This window comes from Synchiropus splendidus, chromosome 5 (assembly GCF_027744825.2).
Source record: "Synchiropus splendidus isolate RoL2022-P1 chromosome 5, RoL_Sspl_1.0, whole genome shotgun sequence".
In the NCBI taxonomy this organism is placed as follows: domain Eukaryota; kingdom Metazoa; phylum Chordata; class Actinopteri; order Syngnathiformes; family Callionymidae; genus Synchiropus; species Synchiropus splendidus.
Window position 1 is genome coordinate 9488689 of NC_071338.1, and position 13093 is coordinate 9501781.

At 41.8% G+C, this 13093-nt stretch overlaps 1 protein-coding gene across 1 annotated transcript; it reads right to left on the reverse strand.

The window, feature by feature from the left end:
* Positions 1–834: 834 nt before the first annotated feature.
* On the reverse strand, positions 835–12509 carry LOC128759307 (sulfotransferase 1B1-like). The gene is made up of 9 exons (XM_053866184.1): positions 12371–12509; positions 10936–11147; positions 10734–10860; positions 10565–10659; positions 10023–10203; positions 8986–9091; positions 5209–5318; positions 4454–4606; positions 835–863 (listed from the first exon to the last, which is right to left on the reverse strand). Exons 1-9 carry the CDS (start codon positions 12507–12509, stop codon positions 835–837), a joined length of 1152 nt encoding a protein of 383 aa, XP_053722159.1.
* Positions 12510–13093: the final 584 nt, after the last annotated feature.

Here is a 13093-nt window from a genome sequence, read left to right on the forward strand (position 1 = left end):
AAAAAAATCAAAAAAAGTTCAAATGAAGCAAGATTTTATCGTCAGTTACCATGTGCTCATCTGTTCTTCAAGTGCTCGTGAACGTGCCTCATGTCAACACTTGTTGTTGACATTAAACGACTGCATTGTCTTAGTCATAATGGCTTGCTTTTCTGCAACAAAAGATGCTTAGTTTCATTTCTTTGTTGCATTTAAAATGTAGAATGACAGAATAGTGTGGATCACAAAGGAAAACGTCACATTGTTGAGGGTTTTATTCAAAGTTGTGAGATCACATCAACTCAACATCAGAACTTCTCGAACGCAAACAGACGCAAATTGAGTTGAAATGAGGGTTTCATGTGTCCCCATTAACTGGAAGTGATCCTGAGTGAGTCTCACAAGTTATTAGCAGATAAATATGAGAAAAAAAGGGTGGAAATTAGCTGAGTGGAAATAGTATTTTGTTTGTTTGTTTTAACTTTTATGTTGTATCTCAAACATTTGCTGTTTAAGTATTTGAAATGGGGTTTCTGCTGTTACCGCAGGTGCTGAAAGCACAAGCAGACAGGAACAAAATCCAGCTTGTGGTTCATTCTGTGAGCAGTTAGCATGTTTATGGTTTCATAAGACATGCTTGAAATTCCAATTAAGCTTTTAGCCACATTATTTGTAATCATTATATTATTATTATTGTATGAGATAGGGCTTGACTTGAGATCTGGAATGAGTGAAATGAAGCAAATGGGAAAAGCACACCATGAACCATGATGGTCATATCTAAATTGTGTTAAAATTGTAACACACATCTTTCTTTTTTTTTCCTTGTGTCTGGCATCGATGTATTGTGATTCTTCAGTAGTCCTGCAGTCTCTCCACCTCTCCTGAAACACAGGGGACTGTAACACGAGACACTTGTAGAACCCCACCGTCGGTGTGGGTTGTCATTAGACACTATTGCCTTACACATCCCTGAACCTAAAATTAGACTTCAAGGATACAGCAGCGTATGACTTGACTAGTTGGGATTTAATGTCCAGTCAAATGAATCTGGCACTTTCACAGTTCTCTTTACTGTCGCATCTTCACTCACAAGACGATGCTATTAGTCATGATGGAATTGAGTCACTCAAAAATTATTATTATTATTACGATTTTTATTGCATTGTATTGCAGCAATAACACGAGTACATCAGCATTTGAGACTGGATAGTCACTGTGCAATTTCTATTTGAAACCAGAAAATGCTGGTGAAAATGTCACATCTCCTAATGGACGAACATCCCAGCGGCTCATTCTCTCACCATTCTGTGGAAACTCTGACTTGGTTTGGTCCAGGTACTGTGGGAGAATCTGGGAGTAGTAAGATATTTTGTTTTGTTTCATGGTCTTGAACAAGCGTATGTATGTTTGTTACCTGCTTGATCACCTCAGCACTCAGGGGTTTCTCCAAAAATTCAGCTTGTCTGGTCACAGAATTCCACGGCAGCAAACACAAATTACGAACTATACAAGTTTGTGTTTTTTGTCCCTGTTTTTTTAATACCTGGCGGAACTTTACAAGAAAGAGGGCGAAATCATGTGGTACTGAAAGTGGGTCGCAAGAAGCTTGTGCATGGAGGTTTTGAGGGATTGATGATTATTGGCCGATATTTTTTTTGTTTTCCCGTTTTCGTATTTATTCAGACTTTTTTTTACAAAGTTACAAAGACACCAGTAGATGACAGTACATCACCTTCTCAAGTTTATTTTACACTGGCAAAAAAGCACTTGAGGAATTAAAAAAGAAATCCAGTTCTCCATCTCCAAATAATGTCAGGATGATACAATATTTGAGGTTTGTTTTTCTTAACCTTGCCTTTCTTACAGTTATAGCATTTCATATCGAAGTGTTAAGCACTTTTGAACAGACATAAACATGACAAAATCCAATCTTTCTTCAAAGATACTCAAACATCTGTCTTGTTAGTGGCTTTGTCAAGACATCTGCTGTCAAATCCAGTGTTGCTCAAGACTGAACTGATATTTGTCATTTGTCAATGATTGACAGGATTGTAAACGATTGCGATGGCTCCTTGATCACTGCAGGATCACTGTCACCTGTGGTGAATTACTCACTCACTCCAAGATCACTTAGTATTTGACTGCGCCAACTCACTGCTCCTCCACTATGTAAGAATCTATTTCCTATTCCTGTTATTTCCTGTTTCCTGAATCCAATCAGAGTTCCTGGCCCTGGCCTCCCACGCTTCTTCACAGGTGCCAAATGTGCAGCATTTGGATTTGCGTTGTACTTTGGAACCACACTCAGTGCTTGCACAATGCATTTGCAGGTGTCAGAATGGGATTAGCATTGGTCGTCCCATACTTCTGGAGAAGGGTTCCAGTGTAGTGCTTCTGGTGACACTCGATGTTCCTGTCCTGGTTTAACATATCCCTCTGGTTGCTCCATGTATACTGCATTCCCTCTTACAGGTGTTCGCTGAGGATTGCAAGCATACATCCATGTGGTCTACATGTGCTGCTTTGGACAGCAAAGGCCAACAACGTACGGGCTGAATCGAACCGTATGACAGGTGAAAACGTTTCATCATAGTCATACATCTTTGAGCAGCTTTTAGTAACAAGCCTGCTCTTTTGTCTCGCCCATCCTTTGGTAAATCCATCTAGTCCCATGTCATATTTTCCAACAGTGATTCGTATTCCAAGTCAGCTGCTTCCTGCCACATACCTGCATTTGGACTCAACAGATGGTAGCCTCTGGCATTGTTTTCATACCCCATGAAACAAAGTTTTACAGCATTGTTGTCCAGTATTCCTCTCTCTGTGTCTGGGACATGAGCATAAGCAACAGCATGAGATAGCATCCTTCTTGCTGCTTCAGTCTGTGTGTAATTTTTTTTTCTGTCTGCAACACTGTTTTGCTGAGGTGTGTGGGGTACAGCCATCTCATGGTGGACTTTGAGCCTTCGAGGATTCCTAAAATTCCCTTCACACCATTATCTGTGCTCAGTCTTGTGACTGTCTGCTCTCACTCATTTGAGGTCCCTCAGCTTGCTGGTGTGGCCCAGGAGCTGATGCCACCGACCAGCTGCCTCTGTCGAACTTGATGCACCATGAAAAACAGGTGAACTTCCCTCGATGTCCAGCTTAGACAATGCACCAGATCTGTGTTCCCATTCCTGGAAGCCTTTTTTTTTTCCACGGATGTAGCAGCAAGAGTTATTGAACTGCACTGTATTTCCTTTTCTGGACATAGGTTCCACTGAGAAAAGATTCCTTGATATCTTGGGAACATACTGTACATCATACATTGGGGCAGTTTTTACTCCACTAGATTTGAATGCCATTTTTGGTTTGATGTTTCCAAATCCTAAGGATTCCACCGTCCTGCCGTCACCAAGCTTCACTGACTGTGGTTCCACAAACTGCTGATAGACTTGAGGATGTTTGCAGATTGTTTGTGCTAAACTTTCTTTGAAATAGTAAAGTGGTGTTACGGACTAACTGCATATCAAACCATATATTGCAACTGGCACTTTCTCTAGCATCAAGACCCCTGTTTTGCCTTCACGTGGCAGATCATGGTAACTGCGTTTATAGAACTCAGGCTAAACAAACAAGGGATCTCGCCTCGCCTCAGTGGTCCCTAGAGGCAATATGGTATTCAGAAAGTGAACCAGCCAACCACTGATTAGTTTGGAATATACGTTCTTTTAAACACATGAACAAAAGGCAGACACACTATTGTGAATAAATGGTATATTTATTTTGTAACTGCAAACACCAATGTGCCAAGAAGCTGCTCAACCTGCTGCATATCTTTATGTAACACGACCATTGATGACAGCTTTTTTTTTTTTTCTCTTTTTCCCCCACAGGTCGTCCTTTTTTCCTTCATGTGCTTTGCTCTGGCATGTTCTTGTCTGGTCAAGTTTTTCCTGCCCTTATGAGGAAGAGCAGGAGCAGAGGTGGGGATGAGGGGCGTTGACACGATGGTGCTTGGTGGCACACGCCCTACCGCAGAACGACCAGACAAGTCATCCATTTGCTAGGGAACAGATGTATGGTAGCAAATGTTACACAGTACTCTTTGTGATCCATGCAAACCATTTACTACACATAGTTGTGTAAAGCAGACAGCCTGTAACGCCCTGTTAAATGTCCAATGTGGATAATACTCAGCAAAATACTACCACAAGAGTCTTCGCTCTCCTGTTGTTTGGGACCTGTCCTTTGCTTGTTTGTATCTCATCAGGTTTCCCAGCTTTTTTTCAGCTTTCTCATTTGAGATTGTGTAGCCTTTTGTTGCCAGACCCTTTTCCACTTCTTTGTAGAAAGCCACCCTGTTTTTGTCCTATAGACCAGGGTGGCTACGTGTGAGTTCCAGCAGCAGAAGAGTGGCTCTGTTACATTATTGTTCAGAATTACAGTGTGTCATCCTCTATAACTCTGATTCAAACAGTAACTCTACCTTTCTGTTGCTCCAGCCTTATTGCAGAATTCTGCTTTGATGAGGTGGTGGTGGTGTAGGGGACCCGAGTGAGGTCAAGAGGACCTTCATGAACTGAGGTCTCCTCAGGTGACTGAGGAGTCAGCTCCATGCCACGGGGACCTGAGACCGGCACTATGGACAATGTGAATTGTGTCATCCAAAGCAAACTCATACACTCATATTGTCCACAATTGAAGGTACTTTACCTGAATGGTGCAGCTCTGATTTGTTCCTAAACTCCAGAGGCCAAATTATTGCCTGTGCAGACACACATGAAGACGAACATGTGTCCAGCTCTACAGCTGTTCTCCATCTTTACTTTGTGAGTCTAAATTATTTCCACAACTGTACATTTCTAAATGTTGTGCACTTCTACGCATTAAAAGTGCAACATCCTATTCCACAGTAAACTTCCATGTTTTACTCTTCCATCTTGACTCTTTCAGCAGTTTCCCTGCTGACCTGCATCTGGACACAGCACCCTCGGAGTCACTTCAGAAAACAGTGACCATCTTGTTCACTCAAAATAACCCAGGTTTGGTCAGGTCCTTATATAGTAGGTCAGTAGAAAGCTGCACACCGGCCTGGTGTAAAACTAACTGGAAAACCTTGAGCAAATGATGCTGGTCAGTGTAGTTGTTCTTCTAACCAATGGTTCGAATTGCTGATTAACACGATGCAATTATCCAATCGAAGAAGAGCTTCAGGCAGCGGCACAACTTGAAACGTCACACCTCTTTTAAATATTTCTGAGCAAATGTTGGCGGTCACACAGTGTGGCACCAAGAAGTTGATATCCAGGAGGCTTGATGAGATAATCGGCACCAGCTGTGTTGCTAAGAAGCTGGAACAAAAAAGGAAATGGAAACACACAAGACCGGAAACACCAAAGTAAAAGCACCAAAACACAAGCAAAACAGATGGTAATCTACCCGGAGCGTTAAGATCTGATCCTCCTCCTGAATAAGAGCACCTGTTTGCTCCAAGCTGGGGAGCACTACTGCCCATCTGAAATTTCCATGTTGCCCAGTTCTCTGCTCTGTTCAGCTTGTCAGTAAACAGCTCATTGTGGAGCCCAAACACCGTTTGCAGTCCACAAACCTCTGCTGTTTTCACGTTTCTGTAGTTTACCAGTAGAGGGCAGTACAATGCCTTCTCTAGTATCTGTGTTCAATTAATATTTACTACAAATTTTGCTTTATGAAATTTGCAAGATTATTTTTTCAATGACCATGTAATCCCGAGATGAGTCTCTGCACACTTACACAAGCAAAGCCGAACACTGGATTGGTGTCTTTTCTGGATAATTCCGATCTGAATTGTCTCTGGTGTGGTTAAGGCCAGTGAAGGCAGGAGATGAAGATCATCCAGACCTCCAGCTGAAACCCAGTCAAATCTCACAACGCTGTGTACTTGCGTGTGTAATAGTTAAACGTTGAGCAAAGCTTGATATATACACTACTGATAATAAGGATACAGTTTTTCCTACTTAGTTTGAATTTTAATGAAATAAGTAATAGCTCCCTTTGATATTACGAGTAATGAGTCAGAAACACCATATTCAGCCGTGGGTCATACTTGCAGCATATGTGGTTTGCAGGGGGCGCTGCTGAGCTGTGGAGAAGTGGAACTTGATCTGGCCATTGAGGGTCCGGATCTTGCACGCTTGCATGCCCACAGGTCTGGACTGTGCTCTGTAATGGAGGAATTCTGCCACCTCTATGTTGACCCCATCCAGCCATGTGTCCTACCAAAGTCACTGCTGCATCTTTGCAACCCTCGAATGGATGGCTGTGTATTGTGAGACCTGCTTCAACACTGTGAGGGCCTGGGACACGTAGTAGCACTGACAGCCACACAGGCAACTACACTGGAAAAGAACACACGACAGCAGTCTGACATATGGCACAGCACACGGGCTGGAAGGATTACCTCCACCATCATGCATGCTGTGGTCTCCACATCTATAACCAGTCCTGCAAAGTCAACTGTGGAGAAGGTGTGTTATCCACAGAAACCTTCAGTCAGCATGTGGCCCAGAGGCCATTAAATGGGGGGAGAATAGAGGATACGGCAAGGGATTATCAGCACAGGGACATAACAGGGGAACCCTTCTTTCCCAGAAATAGGCGCGAGTCCTGATGCACTTGTGCACAGAAGGAAGGATGCAGTTGATACAGGCCCATAAGTACTACAAACAGGTACAAACTCAGATCTTTGTCACCGAGCCACAGTTCTGTGACTTTGTTGTTGAGACCACCAAGCACCTTGCAACTGTGCGTCCCAAGTCAGATGTACAACTATACACTTTTGTCAACTGCACCTTTTATTATGTACCATAACTGTGACACGAGGGCTTCACAACAATATTTACTTAAAACACCTGGACTCCAGCAACGTGTGCCAGATCGACTCCTTTGCTCCCACTGGTAATTCGCTCTGTTCGTTCCTCTCTGCCGTCGTACATTTAACCGTCGTTTAAATTATATCCTGTTCAGCTATTTCTACACCCTGGTGCTCTGAGTTTTTGTATTTTGACTCCCTTTGTTCTCACTGCTCCGCTTGGCTTCTTGGTTTTCTCTCTGTTTCTGTTATTTCCAACTTGTGCGTTTATTTTGACGACCTCGATAGTTTACTTCGTGTTTTACTGCTCATTGTGTGTTTGCTCTCCTTACAGACTCTTCTTGCATTCTAACTCCCTATTTCTGAGACGGTTTGGATTTATTTTCTGCTTTCTTCTCTCAGTTCGGTGACACCTTTTGTTATATATTTTTGTATTTTTTTATTAAATCGTTGTATTTGACTCACTCCAGCCTCCTGTGACTTTCATCACTGCACTTGGATCCCTCCCTGCGTCTTGAATCATAACAGTTAGATCTGGCGGAAAGACATGGTCCCAGCAGGGGTACAGGACGCCCTAGCCACTCAGGCCACCAGGGTTAGGACTTTAGAGGACGTAACCCAAACTATTTTAAAGGAGTTGCAGTTGCTGTCTGAGGCAGTTAAACAGCTGTCCTCCCATTCTGTTCCACCCAGTAATAGGTACAATGAGCCCCTTATTCCTTCTCCCAATTTTTTTTCTGGAGAAATCGGAGCCTGTTCCAGATTTATTTTACAGTGTAACATAGTTTTGGATTTACAGCCGCGTTCATATGAGTCTGACCGTGCCAAGATTGTGTTTGTGATCAATTTACTCCGGGAATCCTATTCTCCGGTTCTTGAGTCATTCCATTTATTTTCTTCTGAATTGTGTCGTCTTCCTGACGTTTACGGAATCTCCAGCAGAATCCCAAGACAGTATCTCTATCAGAGTACGCTGTCTGTTTCTGGGTCACAGCTCCCGAAAGTGGTTGGAACGAATCCGCCTTCATCCGAGGCATAAGCAGTGACGTTCAGTTAGTTAGTTAGTCTGTGTGTCACGTCTCCTGTTGGTCACCTGGAGGCAGTAGCTGCAGTTACAGTAAGTGGCGGCTGTGACTCGCCTCCACGCTCCCCAGAGGATCATTATATTTCTGACTTTCAGGGGTAAGTAACTTTAATCTGATTACTGGGTTTGAAATGGTAATGCGTTAGATTATCCGTTCCTATAAAAAGTGGTTACATAAAAGTCTTCAATTAGTTTGCACTCAGTGTTGGTTTTCCTGTGAGGATTCACCATGACATAGGAGCAGAGTTTGAGCGCTGGATGTTTTCCCAGTTTCAAAAGACTTGGCTCATATACCATGCCTTACCACCCTCAAGGTAATGGGCAAGTCCACAAGTTCAACAGAACCCTCCTCTCCATTTTGGGAACATTGACTGACACTGAACAAGCAGACTGGAAGAACTTGCTGGCAAAAGTTGTGGATGCCTACAACCGCACACATAGTGCCACAAACCAATCTCAGTCTTCTCTGCTGTCTTTCTCTATTGTTGAGGTCAGTGAAGGCAGCAGATGACAATGACCCAGACATCCAGCTCAAACAAATCTCACAGAGCTGTGTTTTGCATGTGTTGAACTTTGATCAAATCATGATATACACTGTCATTGGCCTCAGGGTTCAGACTCTGAAACTCTCTACAGGAATGCATTGGACTTCTACCCTGGAGCTCCCTTTGCAGTGTTCTATTTATTAGTCATAAAGAGGTTTCACATTGGTCGATCCTAGGTAAGTCAGATGCAGATAGACTCAAATTAGCTTTAGGTCAAAAGCTAAGGCTGGACATTATTTATTCATTCATCATTATATAGAAAAACATTCTCTAACAGAGGTCAATGAGTAACATGGTTCAATCATTAGATTGAAATTGGTGCTGAACTAAAGGCAAGTCAGCCAGGCTACATTACATCTTAAAACCTTATATTTGCAATAAACAGTCATGCACACATTGTCAGTATTGGTCCAACACTACTCCATGAGGATGCAAGATTCAATCACAATTGAAAAAAACGCAGGACCCCCTTCAGATTTGGACTGGACTGGATTGAAAAAAGTTGACGCAGCCCAATATCATACAACCAGGATAGTTACAATTTGTTGCCGTGGTAACTAACTTCTTTCATTTTTTCCTTGCATACTGCATCAATGTATTCTGCTTCTTCCATTGTTAGAAGGTTCTTCCAGTCTCCCACCTCACCTGAAACACAGAACACCGCTAATATGAGTCTGGTAAAAACCTTGCACCACCGAAGAACACAACTGTGCAATAATGATAAAACAACAAAGATAAACAATTTCACGCTGGACTTCACACTGGTGAATTGTAATTCCTTCCTTAATCCTCAACCTCAGTCATCAACCTCAAAAATGGCCGCTCCCGCAAAGTGCAAGGGTTAGAGGAGCAAGATTGAGGAAAGTAGCTTCCTCAATTTTGTGATTCGCCGTCACCTACTTTATGATTGAGGAACATCCAGACTGCCCAAAATGCTTTGTGTATTCTCAGCCAATAAAAAAGGACGTCCAAAGCAGCAGAGAAAGCAACCTACACATTTAAGAATTTTCTTTGTAAATGGAGATAAATATTACAAAAACATTGTATTATCTTTGTTTAGGCCCATTTCATTTATTTACCTCACTGTTCCTTTTGTCCAACGTCTTCTGAACTGAATTTGTGCAATGCCGCCCAGTCTGAGGATCTATCTGCATTTATGGGATGTCCTATTACTAAGTCACACATAGCCCTTAACACATGGCTTTGAGGGGTAAAGTTCAGGATTTACAATTCACCCTTGATGGCTGGTCATGTGCCTGACAGCTCAGTTCAGGGTAAATTCTCAATGTTGGAATTGTTAAATCATTTCATCTATTGTTTTTTTTTTCTTTTTTCTGTTTGGAAGAAGTGTTGTAAATGATGTCTAAGATCATATAAGCAATTTTCAGATCTCACAATACAAATGCCTAAAACATCATTCCTTGATGTTTGGTTGCACTCTCATATAACAATTACCATCATGCATGGCAATAATCGAAGCCCTCGTGACACTTAACGGTCAGAAAGCCGATTCCTTATTGAACGTAGTTCCAGAAACCGCAATAAATCTAGAGTTGTCAGTGCCTATTTCACTCACCTTTTCGAAGAAATTCTGACTTGGTTTGATCCAAGTACTTAGGGGAAACCTGGGAGTAGTTTGACATTTTGTTTTCCCTCATGTTCTTGAACAAGCACTTGTCTGCGATCTTCTCGGTCACCTCAGCGTCCAGGGGTTTCTCCAAAAACTCAGCTAGCCTGGTGACAGCATCCTTGAGGTCCTAAAACAAGAAAAGATTTCAATTTGTTCTGAGTGTGTGTGTGCGTGTTCTTGTACTTCTACTGTTTTGTAATCCACAGAGTGAGGTCATATTTGCAAAGTGAGGACATTTTGGCTGGTCCTCACTTCGTCAAGTCTCATTTTTAGGGTTAACACTTCAAAATGCCAAGGTCATTATAATTGGGTTTTAGTTTGGGAAAGAGTAAAAGTTTCGCCATTTATTTTAGAAGGTTAGGTTTAGAGGGAGATGCTGGGGAAAGCATTATGATGTCCACTAAGATACAGTAGGAAGACAGACGTGTGTGTGTGTGTGTGTGTGTGTGGGTGCACGTGCATATCTGTGCTGCAGTCAGGTGTCTCACCAACTTCATCTCCTCGTATGTGATGTAGAATATCCTGTCCTTATCATCACAGCTGTACCAGCTCTTCACATGATCAAACCAGGACCCGAATGCAACTGGAGAGCAGAAAAGGTTATTGTTTTATTCAGTAACAAAGGAAGATGATAATAAGAAGTCAGTCCAAACGTACCTTTCCCATCAATGAATTTCTGGAGAAAGTCACTCTTTGAGTCTGGAGTGACTAAAAAGGTGGCCATAGAGGTAAAATGGAAAGAGGATGTAAAGACGTCCTTAATGTTTCTTGAGACGTAGATGACCTGCGGCAATGAGAGAGGAAAGCTCTGTTTTATTTGGACGATTCTTTATTTTATTCATTAAAAAATGTCTTTGACCTTTGGGCGGACTTCAAAAAAGGAGGGTGACATCATGTTGCGTTGGAGGTGTGTGGCAAGGATGCGAGGAGATGGCCTTTTGTCCAGATTCAGGTTGACGGTCGGTAATGACTCCAGCCATGGAACACGGAGCCAATTTTGAATTGTCTCAACAGTGGCAACATCTCCTCCATTCAGAATGAGAGGCACAATCTCCTGCATCCATGTCGTACCTGTTCAACAGACACTCGGTTTTAAAGCCAGATTTCTTTTTGTGTCTTGAGCCGCTGTCAGGGCCCCCCCACATATTTTATAAAAGCAATTCCATGAGAGCCATTTATTTTTAATACTGAATACAAATAAAAAGAGAAAAAGAGAAGGCATTGTTTCAGGACATGTTTGCACAGCGCTGCTGTCACTGAAATCTTCTAGGGCCAAAACAGTCTGAAACTGCGGTTATACAGAGCCAGCATTGGTGGCAGTATTTGGTGATGTGGTTCTCTCGTCATCTAGAGCAGTAATTCTTAACCATAGGTCGTCTCAAAGTTTTTTATTTTACACCTTTGAGCCGTGAGGGCTGCGGAAGGCTCACTTGTAATCCATTAGCCACGTATGGTGGCAGTAGTGTGTCACTGAATTGACTTGACAGCTGCAAATCTGTGATAGTTAACAGCTATGGAGAAGTTCCAGAAGAAAATGAAAAAATGCTAAAGAAAGTGATGCCCCCCCCAACAGTAAAAACAGTTCATGAAAGCACATATTGAAGCAGTTTTGAAAATTAATTTGTACATTTTATTGATACTTTCATTTACACTTTGGTGTTTAAACAAAATATATTATTTTCATTTTATGATATTTAGACATGTTTTATATATTTATCTTATTCTGAATTTCCAATTTTCTCAGCAGTTGGCATCAAGTGTATTTTTTTTTCCCTTTTTTTGCTTTAGTAAATTTGATGAATATGACTGGCACCTGGTGCTGCTTGTTTGATTTTTCAATGACAAATAAATATGTTTGCAATGAGGACATGGTTTCATGTAATTTCACGAGTTTTGTTTGTTTGTGTGTAAGTAGATTAAATATGGTTGTTGATCACAAATGAAATCAAGAGTCATGAATCAGTTCTGTTGAATGGGCCCCATTTGTTCTGGGAAAGGTTCTGATGATGATCTACAGAACCACGTCTGGCTTGCTAGCTGTAGGTTCCCAAACTCTGGTCTAAACAGAAGCAGCTAGCGGGAGAAAAAATTCATTTGCCAAAATTGAACTGACTTATTTTCGTTTTTTACAAAGTACACTTGTATTGAGCTAGAGATTGTGCCTGGCACCTTGCAAAATTGCCTCTAAACACATTAGTAACAGGTTACAATATACATTGTTGTTCAGATGTTTTTTCATATTAAAGTGAGAAAGCCAGTACGATAGTTATGCAAATACAGCTGTATGCTCTTACCTGATTTTGGATATGTGACGATAACAACATCATCTGGACGGAAAGAGAACTCCTCACTGAATTTGAGAGTGGCTGGTGTGTGTGTGTTCACAGGCATGTAGACCCCTTTGTAGAGTCGGTAGAGCTCCGCTTCAGTCATGCTGATCAGCCGTCCTCTGTCCTCGGGTGTGTGTTACATTCCATACGGAGTTCCACATATATGTTGACAGGTGGCCCAGTCTTAAAGGGACAGTAGCATTCTTCAACATGCTCCTCATGAGTCATTGGAGATATTTAGTGCAGCAATGAGGAAATCCATTTTTTAAATCTCAGAACTACTAAGAATTGACCCAACTCACAGATGCCATGATCTTGTTTCTGAAAGTCTCCAGTCTCCCAATTGGAGACTTACAGACCTGAACAGCCATCAGTCATAACTATGGGCGTGCCATGGTGAAGAAAGTGCACTGCTGAGTCAGCACTTCTCAAACTCTCAAAGTGAACTTGTGACCGGTCGATATTTGACGCCTTAGGAATGAGAATCTGTTGGAACTACAGACATTTGCTTGGCTTCAGTCAGCATCAAACCAAATGAACAAGAATCCAAATAAAATAACAGTTAACAGTTCTTGAGCAAACCATTCAGTGCAGAAACAAATATTAAAAATGTTAATTCTATTATGTCAAACTTGGGCTTATCACCCACCAAAGACACAATGATGAATGTGACATTTTATTTGCTTT